General features: G+C 35.1%; 1 protein-coding gene and 1 long non-coding RNA gene across 3 annotated transcripts; one reads left to right on the forward strand and one right to left on the reverse strand.

The window, feature by feature from the left end:
• Positions 1 to 695: 695 nt before the first annotated feature.
• Positions 696 to 19,249, forward strand: LOC116164094 (arf-GAP with GTPase, ANK repeat and PH domain-containing protein 3-like). The gene is made up of 3 exons (XM_031478221.1): positions 696 to 1,041; positions 16,916 to 17,148; positions 19,112 to 19,249. Exons 1-3 carry the CDS (start codon positions 828 to 830, stop codon positions 19,247 to 19,249), a joined length of 585 nt encoding a protein of 194 aa, XP_031334081.1. The 5' UTR covers positions 696 to 827.
• Positions 8,340 to 9,676, reverse strand: LOC116164925. Of its 2 annotated transcripts, none has more exons than XR_004144031.1 (3): positions 9,388 to 9,676; positions 8,754 to 9,337; positions 8,340 to 8,468 (listed from the first exon to the last, which is right to left on the reverse strand). It is a non-coding gene; the product is annotated as an uncharacterized LOC116164925 (long non-coding RNA). The 2 variants fall into 2 exon arrangements; XR_004144030.1 differs by having other exon boundaries at positions 8,364 to 8,468; positions 8,522 to 9,337.
• Positions 19,250 to 19,466: the final 217 nt, after the last annotated feature.

Here is a 19,466-nt window from a genome sequence, read left to right on the forward strand (position 1 = left end):
CACATAACATTGTTGAGGACCCGGCGAATCATAAATTTCGTTTAAAAACGTTTAGAGCCGGTTATGCCACAATGGTTCAACCTGACTTCAGTTGATCTCATTTAATAAGTGGTCGAAATTCAAAAATTCTCTGATCATTGATGATTTACGTCCAATTCCCATATTACATTCAATATAAAATTTCATATAAAGCTTGAGAAATAATTAATTAAAATCTTGATAATATTTACTCTTTTGGCATAAAGAAATGTTATAATACAAGTAGATATAATAAAATAATAACCACCATAGGTCGTTTAAATGATTTCTCTGGCAATGTGATATTATGTTATTGATACTTCAACTTCAACGAACATGTATTACAAAAACATCATCATTAATCACCTACACCCTACACCTAAAGCACGAAACTAGAAAGTATTTTAGTAGGTATGGTATATTACCCAAATACCTACGTTGAATTTAACGTCATAATAATTAGATTTAGCGATTTAGCATCGTGACGTTACCTTGCGTTTATTCAAATTTGTTATTTTTTAACCTCCAGCTCAAATATAGAAAAACACGAGATTCGCAACCTTTGTCGATTGCAAGTAATTTTGATAAAGCTTTTTCTACGTACGTGAACAACGTGTAAAGAGAGTGTGCGCGCAATATGCTATCCACGCGGTTCCTACGGAACTGGTGGGGAATCGTCCCTTCTACGGATAGTTCATGCCTTCTATTTACTACAACTTTCAATATAATGTACCTCTCTGTATATACGCGCGCGATTTTTTAAAAACCGAATAAATAAAAGTGAAATTAGGAAAGTGAAATTCGCGAAAATGGTCGATTTAAAAAGTGATCCAGTTGCTACACCAAAAAAATCAAAACACGGACTGTCGATGACCGCCGTGAAAAATTGGTTACTTCCCGAGAAGAAAATTGCCGAGAATCCCCGCCAACGTATGCCTGAATCATTTTTACGCTCTATCAGGCGTAGATCATTACGAGTTAAAAGGACTAAATCCTTGGTTTTAAACGAAAAACGTAAATCTGGTAAGTGGTTTTATTACACTTTACATTATTTTGTATGACCTTGCAATTAAAATATCTATTCATCGTTTCGTATCGTTCTTTAATCGACTTTCAAATTATCCCGCTTTTAAAACTTGGGGATGCTTTATCGTTGGCCTGTATTTTGAGGTTCAGATTCAGTTTGTTTTTTGAAATGTATTTTCGTGCACTTGATAAGATTTGTGCGTTACGTAAGTCCGATTACAATTTCGTTTGTTTTGTCGAAAATTAATTGAAATTGTGCGTAACAAGTATGGTGTGAAATTAATGGCCATGGAAAGATCTTAAAGAGAATTTTATTGCGTGAGTTTTTGGTCGGTGAATTGGGAGTATTGCCTTGCCCTCGCAAATTTATCAGAGACCGAATCAATACCGATTGCTAAACCGCAAGTAAAAAAAGTCATTGTGTTTTGGTAATTGACTTCCGAGTGCTGAAAGGAAAACCCGCACTGATTGACGTTATTGCAACTCTTCCGGTGTGGCGGTGCCCTTATCTTTTCGCCAATTAAAATGGCCTTGATTTCCTAATTATATGTTGTTTCTTAACCCTTACGTTAGTTGGTTTGTAACCGTAATGGTTTTGGTGATTTGAAAAGTGCCTATACATTCAAGGCTAATAAATTGCTTAAGGCAATCAAGTTTATCAGACATGTTTAACAACTGATGTGATGATAACACAAAATTCAGTCGTGATAAGAAATAAGAAAATAACCCGTAATGAAGTAGCCCTCGCTCTTAATTCAAACTATTTTAACTGTTCATATAAACTATTCATCCTGCGAATCTTTGAAATGTTCTGGTATTCAATACGTCCGTATTATGTAATGCCTTTAAAATCCAACACAGCTGTGTCTATTGAATAGATGTCCATCAACAATTATGGCCTTTATAATTTGGATGAAGGTTTATTTAGTTAGGTGATGTAGCGCATATTCCGTATTTTTGTGCTTAGTGCCTTTGCATTAAACGAAAGTGCTGTATTATTATAATAACGGGATTGCAATTGGTTAATATTAACTAAAGAATTTATTACAGTTATCATCACACAATATATTTATATATATTTTGTTCACTATTATACGTAGTTAGGTGAAATTGGAATGGATCGTTCAGGTTGCAGACTTGCAGCATTTTCTTTCTTATGGTACTAGTTTCAGTGATACCTTTCAAATGTGTCGGAGAAATCGACTTGTGTTGATTCTTTCATAGGTAGTATAGGCATTGCATTCAAACTTTCACAGTAATGAACTTCATTTATCGTTATTGACCTTACATATGTAATCGATTTTATTAAAAGCATTTAAAGTAACACTTTGCCTCTCGTTGTATTCCACAACAAAGCAACGTTATCGCTTTCCAAAAGCACGGCTCGGAAAAGCCGATATACTCGATAAGCTATTATGATATTGTGATGGTCTTATCTGTTGATGTAGTTAAAACTATCGAGCATATAGTAAGATTATTACATAATACCTTCCATGACATCATGATATGATGTGTAGTGTACCGGAATAACAATTTATTAATGTTTTGTCACGTATTTATGCAAATACCTCGGTAAATACAAATACGACGAACTTATACTTCCAAATAAGGAGAGATATTATGACAAGAACATGAACTTAGTAGCACATACAGTGTCATTGATTTTACGTGTCCAAGCGGATTCCTTTTATTATTGGGGGTAGGGAAACAGTGTAAGAAGAAAAGTAGTAAGTACTCTATTTTTAATTCTGATAAGGGTAGGTACATATTAAAAAAAATCACAGATTTCGCAATTCTTGCAACCATCGGAGACATTGGAAATGATAACCGTATAACCTATAAAGCCATAAATAACCCTTATTCACACGGAATAATCTTGCTCCACTCGCTCGCAAGCTCGCTCGCGTCGCAAACATAAACTTTCTGAATAATAAGCGGCGTCACATGCTTGTAATACTATCACAGGCGATGTGCAAGAATTTTAAATTCGAATTAATAAAACCCCTGCGCACTGTTAAGTTAGTACCGTATTGACAGTATCCGCGACTTTTCCTGAATCTACCGATTGCAGTCGAGTACGGTACAATCAACACTAGACGCGACACCACTTGTCTTCTTTTCTGCTCGGCAAACCTGCTTCATACCCATACAAAACATAAGCATTTCCCATTTCCAATGCCAAAACAAGTGACTTCCTTAGAAATTAAATGTGCAGTAATGTTTTTAAAACCAATCGGAGTAACTGTCGAAATTTAAACATAAACAAAAGAGAGTTTTTTACTTGTCATATCTGTCACAAAATTAATTTAGTAAACAAAATATCTCATAAGAACCACAATGCAACAAAATAATAATTACACAAATGATGATAAGTGTTAAGAGGTGTAATGTAATGTCAAATGTGTAATGATAATACATAAGAATCAAGTCTAATGTGTTTAAATTGGTCTTAAGTTATAATAATTATTCCTGTAACTTTTCTTCGCTGCCTGTTATAATTTTATGTTTTTGTTTAAATTTCCACAGCTACTGCGATTGGTTCTAAACACATTAATGTAGCTTTAATTTCCAAAGTAATTATAACATATTTGATATCATTGCAAAGAGAATTTCAAGCTCTTTAAGAAGATTACAGAAAAAAGTAATCGTCCCGGTAATCGTTCTATTTAAACAAATTCATTTGTTTTCTGAGGCTCTTTTGTTTTTATATCACTTGTTTTTTTTAATATGTAGCTTTATCAGAAATTGAAAGTAGAGTATTTTTGCTTCTTACACTTTTTTGCTATCTCCAATAGTAAAACAACTATACGCTCTGACACGCAAAATCAATCACACTGCACGTCTGTATAGGCCAAAGATTTAAAAAACCCTCAGACCCCAAAAATTTCCGACTCCCCAACCCCAGTAATGACGTCATCAAGTGAGGGGTACGAAAACACAAGTTTGTTGTGAAACATTTGAATAAAAAATTGTTTTACATCGACAATTTTGCATGCAAGTGTGGGGGGAAGGAGGTTGATAGTCTTTTCCAGACAGTGCTTCCATATAAGAGTTTGACAAGTGGCTCGCTTGATATGTTGAACAGGATTTTGCGTCGGAGCGGAGGTGTATTCTCAATTGCTCTACTTTTTTTTAATAAAAAGGAACCGTCTACACTACACTCATTAACTGTGTTTCATGGAGATGGGGCATCATACAAAAGAATTACAAACTTTTGTACGGGACGCATGATACCTTCATCTGGAGGTCTTTCCATTAGCAGCTGCTCAAAAGAGAATATGCCATCCTTCCAAGCTCCTTTCGTGCTTGCTCCTGTGATAAATGAAGACATAGGTCCTATTGATGCCTATTGGCCCATAATTATTCGGTTCCAAAATCAACCCAAAGTTATATTGAATATTTTCAAAATTGGAAAGGGCAGATACTGCAACCGCTACAAAATCTACTGTTCGATTGGTACGCATTTGTGGCCATTATCAGGTGAACTTTGCTGAAGATGTTTTTGCTGTTTCTTCAACCCTAAAAAGTGTTTCCTTAAAAATGCTCGCTGCAAATAAATTAAACAAATATAGCAAACGAGCTCCTGGGTATATATTATAGCTTGACATTGCGTATTATATGGCTAAACCTATGCTCATTTTGAATTTCATGCAATTCGGTTCATAACTAACGGAGATGTCAAAGGCGCCTTGGTTTTTTTGGCCTACATTGCCAATTCATGAACTCCAATTTACAAATTTGATTAGGAATCCACCTACAAAATTTCATCCTAATCGGTCCATACGTTTTCGAGATATCGTGCTAACGAACAGACGACAGATACCGCCAAATTATGAACTCGCTAGGACCTCGTTAATAATGTAAACAGCTGTTTTTTTATCGTCATCTACTTATAACATAACAAACCTTTATATTTTTGTGGAATTATTGTGGAAAGTGTAATTTTTATGGTCACTCCTGATGCCCCTTTTTATTGGCGCGGATCAACTTTTAATGATTCATTACGACATCACACATTAAATCAATTCGCTGTATATCTACCAACAAACGGTATGGGCTTATTAGAATATTAGGTATGTTAAGGTAATAATAATAATAATGATAATATATTACGTGTTTTGCAAAACAAAATAATACTTGCACTAGTCAAAACAACAAACATAATACATTAAGGGTAACTACATCTAATTAGTAATTAATTAAGGTAGGTATTGTAATCTTAAGGAATTCCTCAACAGAGTAGAAAGCCTTTTCCTTAAGAAATTTGGCGGTGATTGAAACATTTTAAGCCAATAATTTAAGTATAAGGTATACAAGGCGTTACAAAAATTGTGGGCTAACTATATGCTTCTATGACTAAAAATAAGAAAAATTTTTAAAGAAACATATCTGCTAAAGTGGCTCGTTACTGAGCTACAGCTACTGGAAGTTTTTCATGTTTTTATTCACAACTCTAAATACGAAGAATCCCATATAATTTTCAGTAGGGGGACTTTTTGACCCTCATCTCACATTCGGAAACGAGCCACTTTAGGGATGTTTTTAACCTTTTTTCATAATTTAGTTGTAAAATCCAGCTGCATATAGTCAGTCCATAATTTTTGTAACACCCTGTATAAACATATATAATATTGATTTTTAGTAAAAAAAAAATATAGGCCATTAGAAAGCTGCTCGTACTCTTTGTCTATACATACTTTTTTGGCCCTCAGTTTGATGACAGTACTACTACTGATAAGAGGTTCGCAATTTTGGGGTCTGGGGCGATTTTTGATCTATGGAGAAATTATATTGACAATTCAATTCATCTAACATTTGTCACATTTCGACCAGTGAAATGTCGACATTTCAAATTGTTGAGCCAATGGGAACGAATTATAGTGATAATTTCACGTGTGGTATTTCAGCGACAATTCAACTCATGTATAAAAAATCGCATAAGCCGCAGTGCAATTGTCACTTTGACAGCGGCAAAAGTTACCTGCAACTTTTCCAGCGACAAATGCACTAGAGGTTTTTTCACTTATTCATTTTCGAACCAATTATCGCATTATCCTTTCCCATATGATTAGTTTGACGTTTGTCAATAATTGACTAATTTGGTGAATTTCTTGTTCGTTAAATTGTCCTGCCGAATTACACTCGAGGTTAGTATTTAAACCGAGTAAATTTGGGTTGTTGCAATTCAAATCTGTTTCCTTTTAGCAATTGGACTCGAAAAACTGTCAACCTAAAAATGCTCCACCTGCGGTGTCGCATTTTTATTAGTTGACAGTTTTTCTCGTCTAATTGCTAGGCAACAGATTTTCATTACCTTAACAACCCAAATTTACTCGGTAAAATACAAACCTCTTGTGCAATTATAAGTGATAATTTCACGTGTGGTATTTCAGCGACAATTCAATGCGATTATTCAATGACATTTGTCAAACTTCCACCAGTGAAATGTCGCGAAATTTTGTCGTATTAACCGGAACATTCTTCTTAGTTTGTTAATCAATTTCGACAACCCACTTATCACCACATCTTTTAATTTAATCACTCATAACGAATTAGCTTGGAGCACAAAAGTTCGAATAGAATCGATAGCAAAATGAAAAGCAACTTCCGTAATTTATTTTGACATTTATTGTTGTCATGGAAATACATTCGCGTGGGTAATTATGCTTAATTTTTCTTTTGATTCATTGAATAGTCCTCCGAATACCATTCGTAGTCGAAGTATTTGTAGATTATTTTTGAGCTGCTGTTCCACTCATGCTAGTTACGCTTTTTAATACCACTCGCGCAAGCGCTCGTGGTATTAATCAGCGTAACTAGCATTCGTGACAGCACCTCAAAAATATTCGACAATACTTCGACTACTTATGGTATTATATATGACAATTCAACTCATGTATAAAAAATCGCATAAGCCGCAGTGCAATTGTCACTTTGACAGCGGCAAAAGTTACCTGCAACTTTTCCAGCGACAAATGCACTAGTGGTTTTTCACTTATTCATTTTCGCACCAATTATCGCATTATCCTTTCCCATATGACTAGTTTGACGTCTGTCAATAATTGACTAGTTTGGTGAATTTCTTGTTCGTTAAATTGTCCTGCCGAATTACACTCGAGGTTTGTATTTAAACCGAGTAAATTTGGGTTGTTTCAATTCAAGTCTGTTTCCTTTAGCAATTGAACTCGAAAAACTGTCAACCTAAAAATGCTCCACCTTCGGTGTTGCATTTTTATTAGTTGACAGTTTTTCTCGACTAATTGCTAGGCAACAGATTTTCATTACCGTAACAACCCAAATTTACTCGGAAAAAAACAAACCTTTTGTGCAATTATAAGTGAAAAAAGTCATGCCCCGATTCCACTATCCATCTTCGAAAAATTGTGTGCCCAAAAGTCACGAGAGCACCAAACAAATTTTGAATAAATCCCCAAAACATGAATGTATCTTATTTAAAAGTCAATGTAGCTCAATATACCAAAACCAGTTTCCTAGTTTTCTTGCCGTTTTTGCAAAAGCCTGTACCAAACACGACCAATCTTGCGAGAGAATCGAAAAGATTACAGATAAATTCTCAAACTTACGTATTTTCTCCGGTAATGTGGTGAATCTATTACATTTTTTGTGTAAATACAGATTTGGGACATTGTTAAGTTTGCCACAGCCTTTGGAAAAGTGCTTAACGGCCATTTTATGATAGAAGACATCACGTGATATATTACCTCGTGGCCTACTTAAAAATTATTAGACCCGAAGATTTACTTAATGTTCCTGTTTTAACTGCAAGTATTACCGATATCCGTTTGAAAGATTAGGTATTGTTACTAATAAATATAACGATTGAATTGCTCGAGAGCCGATTTGATCTACATTATGTTACTTTAGTCGTTATGAAAAGTTTACTGTGTTAATTTACTCACCTTTCAAATCAATTAGTGTACTTTTGCTGTATAGAAGTTTGGTTATTTTTGCTTTGTAAAGAAGTTTTCTTGAAAGAACGTTAACGGTTATTTTTGTGAATAGTGTTTTTATTGTCAATAGTACCACATGTGTTGATTCCAACGTTTATTGCTTAAGCTGTTGAAATGCTATATCGCAAAAAACAAAACGAAATTGACCATGAAGTAGGTAACCAAGATATAGAAAGAGCATAACATTTAGTTCTTTCGCATAAAGGCAATATGTATTGCCGTTTTCTCGGCAAAATGGGTGAATAAACTAAGCTTTTGCTCTACATACTGCACACGTACAGCCCAACTTTTTGTTCCAGATGTGCATAGAGGAAATGTACTTTTTCTACTACTACCTTAGAATCACGTCATACTTGCTTCTTTTTTAACAACAGAATCTCGCCTATTCTCTGCTAGTGAAGTGGAATAATTTCATTCTAGCTCTTGTGATGGAATGAGCACATGTGGCGACATCTAAAACAGGACATCCTAAACCACAATTCTTAAACTGTCAAAATTTTAATTACGCTTGCGCCAGATATTAAATTTTAAGGACCGGTAGCGCGAAAATGAATAGCAGTGGCCAGTGAGGATTTAATGGAACTTTCAAATACTCCCCCGGAAATCACCGTGGAAGCAGAACACGCAAAAAAATTTACTTCCCGACAAACTAAAAGTGTACGAACATACATACAGCAAATTTTTGGAGTGGAGGACAAGAAAAAAAACCAACTCATTTTCAGAGAACGTAGTGCTTACTTTAGCAAACTATCACAGTAAATTAAAGCATCCACATTGTGGAAAACGTATTCCATGCTGTGCTCTACGATACTTTTGAACAATAATGTAGATATAAGCAGCTATGCTAAGTTGCAGGCCTTGTTAAAAATGCAATCCAGCGGCTATTTCCCTAAAAAGTCAAAAATTCTATCAACGAGCAAAGTAAAAATGTTTATTCAAAAAGCACCCCCGACAGTTCATATCTACTATAACATTACACGTTCAAATCGTTACTCGTTACATCATATTTATTTTACATTTGCAGGTTGCTCTTATAGTTGGCATTAGTGGTGCTTGTCGTAAGCACGAATTGTGGAACATAAAAATCGGTGGACTTAGGTGGAACTGTAATTAGAATACCCAATACGAAAACTAATGTACAACGAAAGTTTACAATTACGAGGAACCCGTACGTTGGTATACCTACAACCAAACATCAAGTTGCATATTCTACAATGAATTAATGTACCTCACTGCACTATACAAAAAGAACATCCATATCAAAACAGTTAACGTTGTTGGTCATCCAGAACACATTTCCTCCAGGAAGTTTTAAAACTAACCTAAAATATAATGCTCACTAAAATGTTACCTACACTCGTAGATACCTTACATACAAATTTTTCGAGTAGTGCTATGATGTTTATTTCTAATTTGCATCCATAACGTCCTCTTTGTAGCATTTTGTATTTGAATTTATACACATCATGAATTACATTCCGGTCGCAATCTCGAATACGTTTATCGCTTATGGTTATCTAAATCTAAATGATCCACGCCGATACACTGCGCAGGACAGGGCACATTCAATAAATGTGCACATTTGTAAATAATATCACAGAAAAGTTAGTTTTCCTTTTCTGGGATAATATTGAGGGAAGAGAAATTGTCGAGGAATTTGTTTATACAGCCATTTAGACAAATCAAATCAAATATGCCACAGGGATCTGTTATACCAACCCACCGTACATAGACGTCCATACTAATGTGTGAATTGTCTATAGTTAACCCTGCTTGTTTTACATATTTTGCAAAAATTCGTCGTAGTAGTAGAAAAAATTATGTCTATTACTTGTAAGGAATAGGTATTCAACGCTCGTGGAACCGTCACACTCGCCTTCGGCTCGTGTGACGAACTTTCCACTCGCGCGGAATACACTCTATTCCATACTCGTTATAGAATATACTATTCCATACCGACCGTGAAATTAATAGAGAAGATGTTGCTTTACCAACCTAACCATGAGGTCCATAAAGCTGGTACCCCCCACCTTTGCACAAATCAAGTAAAAATATGCCTATAGGTTAGGACTAATAAAGACTAATTTGTACCCACAAAATTACAATTTGTAGCCGCTTACTTGTTTGTGAGTACAAATTAGTCCTTAATTTATATGGTGCATTTCTTTTTATGAATTCCGAAAATTGCACTTTTTTAGTTAAAGTTTGTTTAAATAACGTATACATTGTTTAAACAATAAAAATCTAACATGGCGATTGGGGTACAAATTAGTGTTTAATTCATAGTTTGTGATGCAACAACGAAAATTTAAATCGGAAAACGTTGATTTCACCCCTACTTTAAAAATCGGTTTTCCGGCAGAACTAAGCGGGTACAAATTCTAATTTTGTGGTTACAAATGAGCCTTTAATTAGTCCTAAATTATAGGCATGTTTTTACGTGATTTGGGCAAAGTACAGATGTCAACTTTATCGATCTAATAACTAAGAAAAGACACTCAAAAATGTGTAGTTCCGATGCTTTTAATGCAATGTGATTTTTCGAATATTCGACGAACTATGAGAATGTTTGTGTAATTTGTTTAATTTTTAAGGTCATAGAATAAAATGAATTTATTGTAGAAAAATGGAATTACTATTAATAATGATTTTCTGACCACCCTGTGTGAAAATGATACTTTTAGCTAAAATAAGCACACATTGACACACTTGTGTAAAGAGAAATTTTTCTTTTGAAATGGCAAATAACGGTGTTATTAGGTACACGGCCACTACTTCCTGGAACACACTGTATGCAAGGCAATGTTAGAGATTAACAGTTTATGATGTAAAATAATTTATTTTATTTGTGGTCTTTATTTTTAAGTGAGCGGGGTGTCAGCCAAACCTGTACCACAGTTGAACTTCCACGCCACTGCGCCACACAAAATAACTGTTGAACTGTGAAGTGTTGGAGAAATTTAGAGCGATTTAAAAATTTGTTGAAACAGAGGGTTTGGTGTAAATTAATTTTTCTGATGGTTAAATCCCATACACTTGTAAAACGGAGTGTAATTTTTTTTAAGTTTTTTTTTTCAAAGAAAACGAGCCAATCTTACGTACTTATGTAATTGTATAAAATTACTTTTAAGTATAGAAATATTCCTCTTGCTGTAGTGGAATGAAAACGTATATATAATAAACGAATGTGAACAAAATTAAGAAGATTCATACCAATATAGGTATAAAATTTATAAACTGATATTGCAGTATATAGAGAGAACGCGATAGTGAAAACCGTCTCATCTCACTTTTTTTTTAATCGAGCCGGAAAGAAGGTTAAAAGAGTAAGCACGATCCCTATAAGCCATTTAATAAAACTTTTGTGCTCACGTAAAATTGATTCCATTGTTTCACTTATTGGACCCGTACTCGCCAAACTCTCACGGATGGCAAGCGAATTAACCGTCCATGCTCTTTAACTGTTCCTTAATTCTTTGAGAGATGTTTCTGAACCGCGTTAGTTATATTGCATCAAGACTGCACAAAATCATCATTGAGAAACTGATGGTTTCGTTTCTATTTTTTTTATTTGATTAGGCTATTTATAAGTGAGCGTATAGGTAAGTCGTAACTTTTAATCAGATTCAATATCACTTATTTGATTTTTTGACATGTTAATTTCAATTGAGTTTATTATACACCTTTCCGGTGTGTTTGTTATTTATATTTTATTGTCTGCATGATCCCCTATATGTATGCGCGTTAAAGTTGCTATTGACTAAATAAGCCATAAAATTATGGAATCGCTATCTAAAATACCACAAGAGATAGTTGTGATGTATCTAAACGTATAGATAGAGCATTCCTTGTTGTTACTAAGTCCATGAAGACATAAGGAAGACATATGGGATACCTATGGAAACGAAAAGGTGGAATTTGATATTTGCACATTAAATTTACAATTTACATACTCCGCAGGTGTTGGTACGTGACATGGATGCCGCATCTGGCGCCCGGAGCCGGAAATCATAAGCACTACCGGAACTTCCTTAAAGAAAACTAAACATGAAGGCATCCTTACATGAGCATACTATTACTTTGCCCCAGGATAAATACCACTAGTTATATTTACGTATTTATATTTGTTAACTGCCGTATGAAGATACCTGCTCAATTCCTTAACTTATTTACCAAATTTACCTACAGTATTTCTACAAAACCGGAGGATAAAATGTTCTTGTAATTGCGACTTCTGATCAAGAGACGATTTTGCGTGATGTTATAAAAACTCCAGTTAAATTACCTATGTACAGTACAAGTAAGAGAGAAAGAGCAAAAATCGCACGCGCCACTGGGAGGACAGATGTTAATACTACTACATACCTACATTGTGAATTGGAGCAAAGCAAGAAGGGACAAATGCCTTTAAATTTAGCGTAAATACTTCACTCTCCTTCCATCTGCTACTCGTGATTTCTTAAACATTGTCAACACTTGGTCGGTAGGTATAGAATTTCTGACATTTTCGCATTGTTATTTCTTGTGTTCCATCTGTTACCTACTAATCGTTTTCTTTCTCGCTTAAATTTGCAAATAATATTATGCGTAAAACGTTAATGCTTAATGAGCAATTAAGTAAGATCGTTATAGAGAAACAACCGTCCGAATTATTATAATTTATACGTTTTTTTTCTTGCGCGCGGTTAGAGGGTCCCGATCCTAGGGTAGGGACCTACGATAACTATAGAACCTCCATTATCTCAAGAATTTATGGCAAGGCATGTTGCTTTATTCCTTTGACAGCGATTGTTACTCAAACGCATAATTCACAACCTAGTGTAATTTTTACTTCTCCGTAAGAAGGTAATGGTTTACCTTACATTTTTCCATTTCTGGAAACTGCTTTGGCGCGTACGGTGTTTCTGCCGCGAAATTTTTCTCTCTTATTAAAAAACGCAACGGTATCTTTCTCTATTTCGAAACCAAAAGCTATCCAATAGTCGGTACTATGTTTGTTTTTATTTAATATACAAAGTTGTCACACGCATGAATTCATGATGTCAGAATTGCAATGATGAAGGGGTTTGTTTTAGGGATGTAACGGAAGTGGTTATATCGAAACCGAATTCGGAAGCGCAGTTTTTAATTTGGTTAATCGGAACCGAAATCGGAATCGGAACCGTACTAATTGCAGGCAGAAAAATAAAATAAAGTGACTACAAAAGAAGCAAATTATACACAAACACAAGTGAAAGGGTAATCAACAGAAGGCACGGGGTGAGGATGGTATCTCGAGCGACAAGTATGAACTTGTTTGTACGCGAACGAACTGATCTGATTGTGACCGCACCGACTCTGTCCATCAATATATAGCATCCGAATTAATTTTGACGGAACCGAAATCGGAATCGAAACTGCAAAATCAATCGGAAGTTCCGCTCTTTCGGATCTTTAGTTTGTTTCATAATAAATAGGTCTATTGCACTCGTACTATTTACTTGCTTAACTGTATCAATATATTATTTATTTTCAAGCAAATGTGTGAAAATCGAGGTGAAAATGCTAGATTACTTAACTCCCCAGTTGGAAAAATCGAGTGGGGGCAATCAAAGTACTTCGCAATAGCGTTGTTACATGTTTGTTACGTTTGATTTTGGGAGAAGACGAGGCGTTCACTTAGCCCCCATATTTCGTTTGTCCAATATACAGAGTGGAAATTTTGTCTGGAACACTGAATATATCTTCAAAAGTACAATGTCTACAAAGAAGTTTGTATGGTATCCATAATAATAAAAAGTTCGCTATTAATCTACGTACTTTAAATTTGTGGTCAGTGGCGTACTTATGCATGATCAAGGGAGGTATATTTTTTTATGGAAACCACTACTTTTCTTTACATATTATTAAAGCGTACACATCTTGGGTATAGCGGCATAAGAAAACTGAGGATTGGGAATTAAAGAAAATCTTTTTTAAACACGTTTTTTTTTATTACTATTGCGGCTATCGATTTCGACCTTATCAGGTCATCTTCAGGCCGAGCGTCATTTGGTGAAGTGATGATGCATGTAATATTTTGACGATGTTATATATTATATTAGTTGTCAGGAATGAAAAATTAAGTGTAATAAAAGTGAGGTTGTGTATACTTACACACAACCTCACCTGTGTGTAAGTATACACAACCTCACTTTTATTACACTTATTGCGGCAATAGTAATAAAAAAAACGTGTTTAAAAAAGATTTTCTTTAATTCCCAATCCTCATCATACAACACGTTTAAAGAACGATGGAACAATACATCAATCGAATAAGAAAACTGATTATATTAGATACATAATCAAATTTCAGAGAAAAACTCAAATTAGGGAAAATAGTTGTGTTAATTAATTTTACAATTTTTGCTAGGTTGCCTAGAAAAACGTTAATCTTAGGTTTGCCAAAGCAAGTTAAATATTAAATTATTAAAAATTTGCAACAAATTTACAAATTGAAAAAGTGTAAACTGTGGCGTGCGTCTTTTTAAGCATGTGGATTTATTTAAAAAATACCATAAATTGCTTTGACAAAACCAACAAAAGAACTTTTTCTCCACCAACAATTTAGTGAAATTATTAAATTAATTATAATACCTACAAATATTTTCCTTAATTTAATATCAAAAAAAAGTGTGCACTTTAAGATTATGTAATCAAAAAAATATAGGTGGCTATTGAAGAATGTATATTCCCCCCTAGATTCGGCAGACGTACGGCACTTTCCACAATTTTAAAGTATGTAGATTGGTTGCAAAGTTTTTATGATTTTGGGTATCATAAAAAGTTTCTGAGTTTTTGATTTTCGCTGAATGTGCTTCGTTTGTTTTTAAAACAAGCTATGGTTAAAATTTCAAAAAATTTGGTTGTGTAAACTACGGCATGCGGGCGTTTTGTTTGGCACCTACCGTAATGTTGGGTCACCCTGTATGACTATGTGTTGTTATTAAAGCGTATATGTGGTCGTTAATTTTTAGATTAAACGCACATCCGAACATATATGAATTCTAGGTGAAGTTCGTTGGGTATTAGAATTATATATTAGTTGTTAATTTTTTTAAATAATCACCTTGTATTTTATTTATTTATTCAATTTTATTACGTGTTAAAACATCTGGAAATAATTTCGTAGGATTAGTAAAAGTTTGTTTTCGGTCGTAGATGGGAAGCTTTGCTAGCGTGGCGTAAGCTAATTAGTTTCAAGATAAGCACCTGTTATCGCAGAATTGAACGGATGTTTTGACGACGCATTAATAAATTATTTAAGGAGGAACGAAAGTGAAAAACAAAGACAAAGTTTTAAATAGCCGAACCGAACATTAAGCGGGTCTTTTTTGGCGGTGGATGTTAATCATCTGTTTTTTTACGTATTTTTTTGCCATTATTTAAGCGTATTATTGCAAGACGATAGTTAGTTAAGTGGTATGAATACTAAGAGATTTAAGTCGTCATGATAAAAATGAAGTTTTAGTCAAATTAAAGAAGGGAAGTTTACGAAAAAGTAGTTGTTTCCCAGTACCAGTTAATAGGAGTCTTTTTTCAACATCGAAGGACCAATTATACTTCAGTAATTACAACGAATCCAGTGATCCATCACCTTAGTGATGGTGATAGGAGGTCTCTCCACTCCACTACCAACAGTACTATATGGGGTGCCTCAAGGGTCCATCGGTGGACCAATTTTATTTTCTATAATATGCATACCCAAGGACGAAAAGCGGGCATGCACAGCTCTTTGAGCTTTTTGACACTACCATGTTTGTAGTACGAAACTTGAAATAGGGTACGTACTGGCAGGTCAATAGTGTATATTGTATATTGACCGTCGGTGTGGAACACAAGGCGTTTTATTTAAATTAAGCAGTACAAAAATACGAAAACTGCATATATTTGGCACACAAATTTGATAGAATTCCACAAATTGACTTTAGTTAATTTATTGGAAAACATTCATTATCATATCATTATACTATACTGTTGTGAATTGTTTAATGAACTAAGTTCTAGATTGATTGGATCATTACTCATTATAAATCTAATTCAGATTATAATCTGTGATTTTACTTTCTTTAAAATTTCTAGCTACGAATACACTAACCAGTAACCAGGGTCGCGATCATATATCACATATTCTGTGCACGACTTATGGCATATAACTGGAAATAAAAATTTCTTGAATCGTACTCGTGACACGTTTTACATATTTCTTTAAAATATGGTTAAACCTCGGATACAATTTTATTTAAATATACATTTTCAAAGGTACTAAGTTGGGTTGTTTTGAATTATTATTATCTAAATAACTATCATCCTGTCACGTACTGAGAAACGCGTAAAAACAAATCTAAGGTTCCAAAGTATTATTATATAGTTACTTTTTATACTGTAATTGCGTAGGTACATAAACTATTGGCTGCTGTTATCCTCTTCACGTTTAATTGTTTTGTTAGTATATCACTGTCATGTCATCATTATACGATTTTATATAATGAAAGGCCGTTCCTTTGTGTGTAATTATAATTAAAGTATGAATAAATATTCAGTCAGTGTTATTTATATTTTATAGTATAGTGCGGCGGTGTAATGGTTGATAGTCCACCTACAGGAAATCCTGTTCTAAAATAATTTTTCATTCTGATCGCCGTTTGTCAATAGGATTTATCGTACTCGAATTAAATTTCATTGCGCATGAAGTTATTCTCTGTCGAAATTGAATTTTGGCGACATTTTCCTGTAACATTCCGTTTGTCTGTTTTGGGTAGGTAATACTAGTAATACTGTAAGTATAAGTATATTGGCATTAGGGGTTTCCTTCGTATTAAAAAAAATTTCTAATAGATATTAACTTAAAAACAAAATAGTAATTGCATTATTTGTTTCAGATTCTTTTGTTAATAGTCAAGAATGGACATTAAGTCGATCTGTGCCAGATTTAAGATTAGGTATAGTCGGATCTCTTTCTTCGGGAAAATCGGCGTTAGTACATCGGTACTTGACCGGTTCATACATGCAAGAGGAATCACCTGAAGGAGGCCGGTTTAAAAAGGAAATTTTAGTCGATAATCAAAGTTACCTTTTACTTATTCGCGATGAAGGTGGTCCACCGGAGTTACAAGTAAGTGACCCTTAAAATTGTTCACATATTTCATGACCGTAAGGTCGACCGTGAAATTCTCGCTCCACGGGACAAACCCTATAGATGTAGACGATGATACCTTCAGACTAAACTAAGGAAAACGTCCTCCCTGGCCCCTGGGTACTATTTTATTCACAATCGTTTAATTTTTACTACAGCTACAAGCAAAATTTTCTTTCCCTGAACTGGGTGTCCGTGGGGCTACAATATTTAAAATTAAATCAAGTTGGGGATTGGCGATGTCTTGGCATGAAGATTGCGTACATTTCTTTTATCTAAAAAATAATCATTTTTAACACAAAAACCGCAACTTCGCATGGCTAGTGGCCACTATGTGTCTAATCTATTAATTGGCCAGGTTTCTCGCCTTGACGCCACTGATCTTTATGTCGGGCGTCGCGAAGTCGCTTTCACGTTAACGTCCCCTTTTCACGTAAATCAGTTATATGTAAAATAGGAGTTACACGTAAACGCTTTAACATTCTGTAGACATTCAAAAGTGTGGAATAAATTAATATTCATACTTATTAAGACTATATTCACTACATGATGAATGTTACCATACGCATGTTTCAAGTATTTTTATTTGTTTGGTCCCTCAAAAAGGGGGGGGGGGGATACTCACAAAGGGCGATTGAGACGTCTGCAAGAAATATGTCCATTGATGATGTCAAAACAAAAGCTATTTCGATTAAAAAACTGCACTTTATGTGCACAAGAGTTGTGCACAATTTATACTTGATTTACTTTCGCGCAACAAATTGGAAAATAAATCTCAAAAGAAGCGCCAATTTTGGATTCATACATATCTTCTATCTCGAACAGAGAAACGTTCTTCATCATACGTTTTACAATGACCTTCGAAACTTCGACAAGTTTTTATATGCGTCCTATCAGTGTCGATGAATCCAATTTCCACACATACGTACAATAATGCAACCAAATTGACCATACCGTAACAAACTTGTCGCATGGTGGCGTTTCTGAGAATCGCTTCCCGCTACTAATGGCGCTGCGAATCGTGCCGTGTGAAGGGATGTGTTACCATATTGCTAAGGACACCTCTTGGCTTGGCTCGGTCCTTTTGGCTTGCCAAATTCTTGCATGACGTTGTGATCATGGCACTCCAAAGTGCTTTTGAACTGCAGCTACTGGGACACGGTTCCCACTCTCAGTGCCCTTCTTTAACTTGACCGGAAATAAGTTGAAACTCATCACAACTTTTTCGCACTTGAACTTCCAAAGGCGACTCGACAGCAACTCATTTTTGATCGCCCGTTAAGGTATGGTTTTGCTGGTGCGGCCAACGACTGCAGTCGGCTGCAAGTCACTGCTTCCTGTACATTCGTGCGCAAGCGGTTTCGTTCGTGCGTTGCGACTCGAGTTGCAAGAGATCGAGACGCAATTGCTGCGACTCGACTGATAGATACACCAGTCAAATCGCAGACGCAACGTAAAAATGACGCGGTTTTCAGTAAATGACGACGAAAGTATAATCGAAGAAATACGCAAATATGCCGCACTTTATGATTATGAAGATGAAAATTATAAAAATGTTATTGTGAAAGAAAACGCATGGAAAAAAGTAGCGTTCTCTGTTTAAAAACTTGTGATAATTATTAATAATATTATTTCTTATTTGACTTTAAATGGCTATTGATAAGAAGATTGTAGTACCCTTCTTCTGCTCTTCTTTTAAACATTACATGCGCGTCAGATCTTTTGTGAAATAACGTTTCTCCTAACAGAACTTCTTCATCCTCATCTTCTTCCAACATAATAAGTCACGACATCTTCATCAATCACAAAACAAAATAACTGACTCATCACGACATGATTCCTGTGGAAAATTAAATAAATTTTGTGTGTAGCGTGCCTCCAGACGCATCAACGAAACCATATTTACATTGCGGCTGCAACTGCGATTCATCGCAAGTCGCAGTCGCAACTGAGAGACGCTCTTAACCCGCGACACAGTTGCACGTTCAAATCCAGTCGCGAGACGAAGCAGCTGAATGTGCGACTCAGTCGCGCTGCTGGCTGTTTAACAGCGCTGCACTGCGTTCTGTGTCGCTGCTAAGTCGCCCGGTGTGAAGGGACACTACGGTGCTGGTCGGTGACAAAACGGTCTAGTGGGCATAGTCTCATACTATTCCATACAAACAATATTTTTTTGGCTGGCACGTTCCTATTACGGTCATGGTATGATACGTTGTAGTGGGTAGAGACCTTTAGAGACCAGCTAGCTCATGGATGGAACATACAAAAGAGCATGAGATACTTTACAGTCTATTCGC

Source organism: Photinus pyralis, unplaced genomic scaffold (assembly GCF_008802855.1).
Source record: "Photinus pyralis isolate 1611_PpyrPB1 unplaced genomic scaffold, Ppyr1.3 Ppyr1.4_LG2, whole genome shotgun sequence".
NCBI classification, from domain to species: domain Eukaryota; kingdom Metazoa; phylum Arthropoda; class Insecta; order Coleoptera; family Lampyridae; genus Photinus; species Photinus pyralis.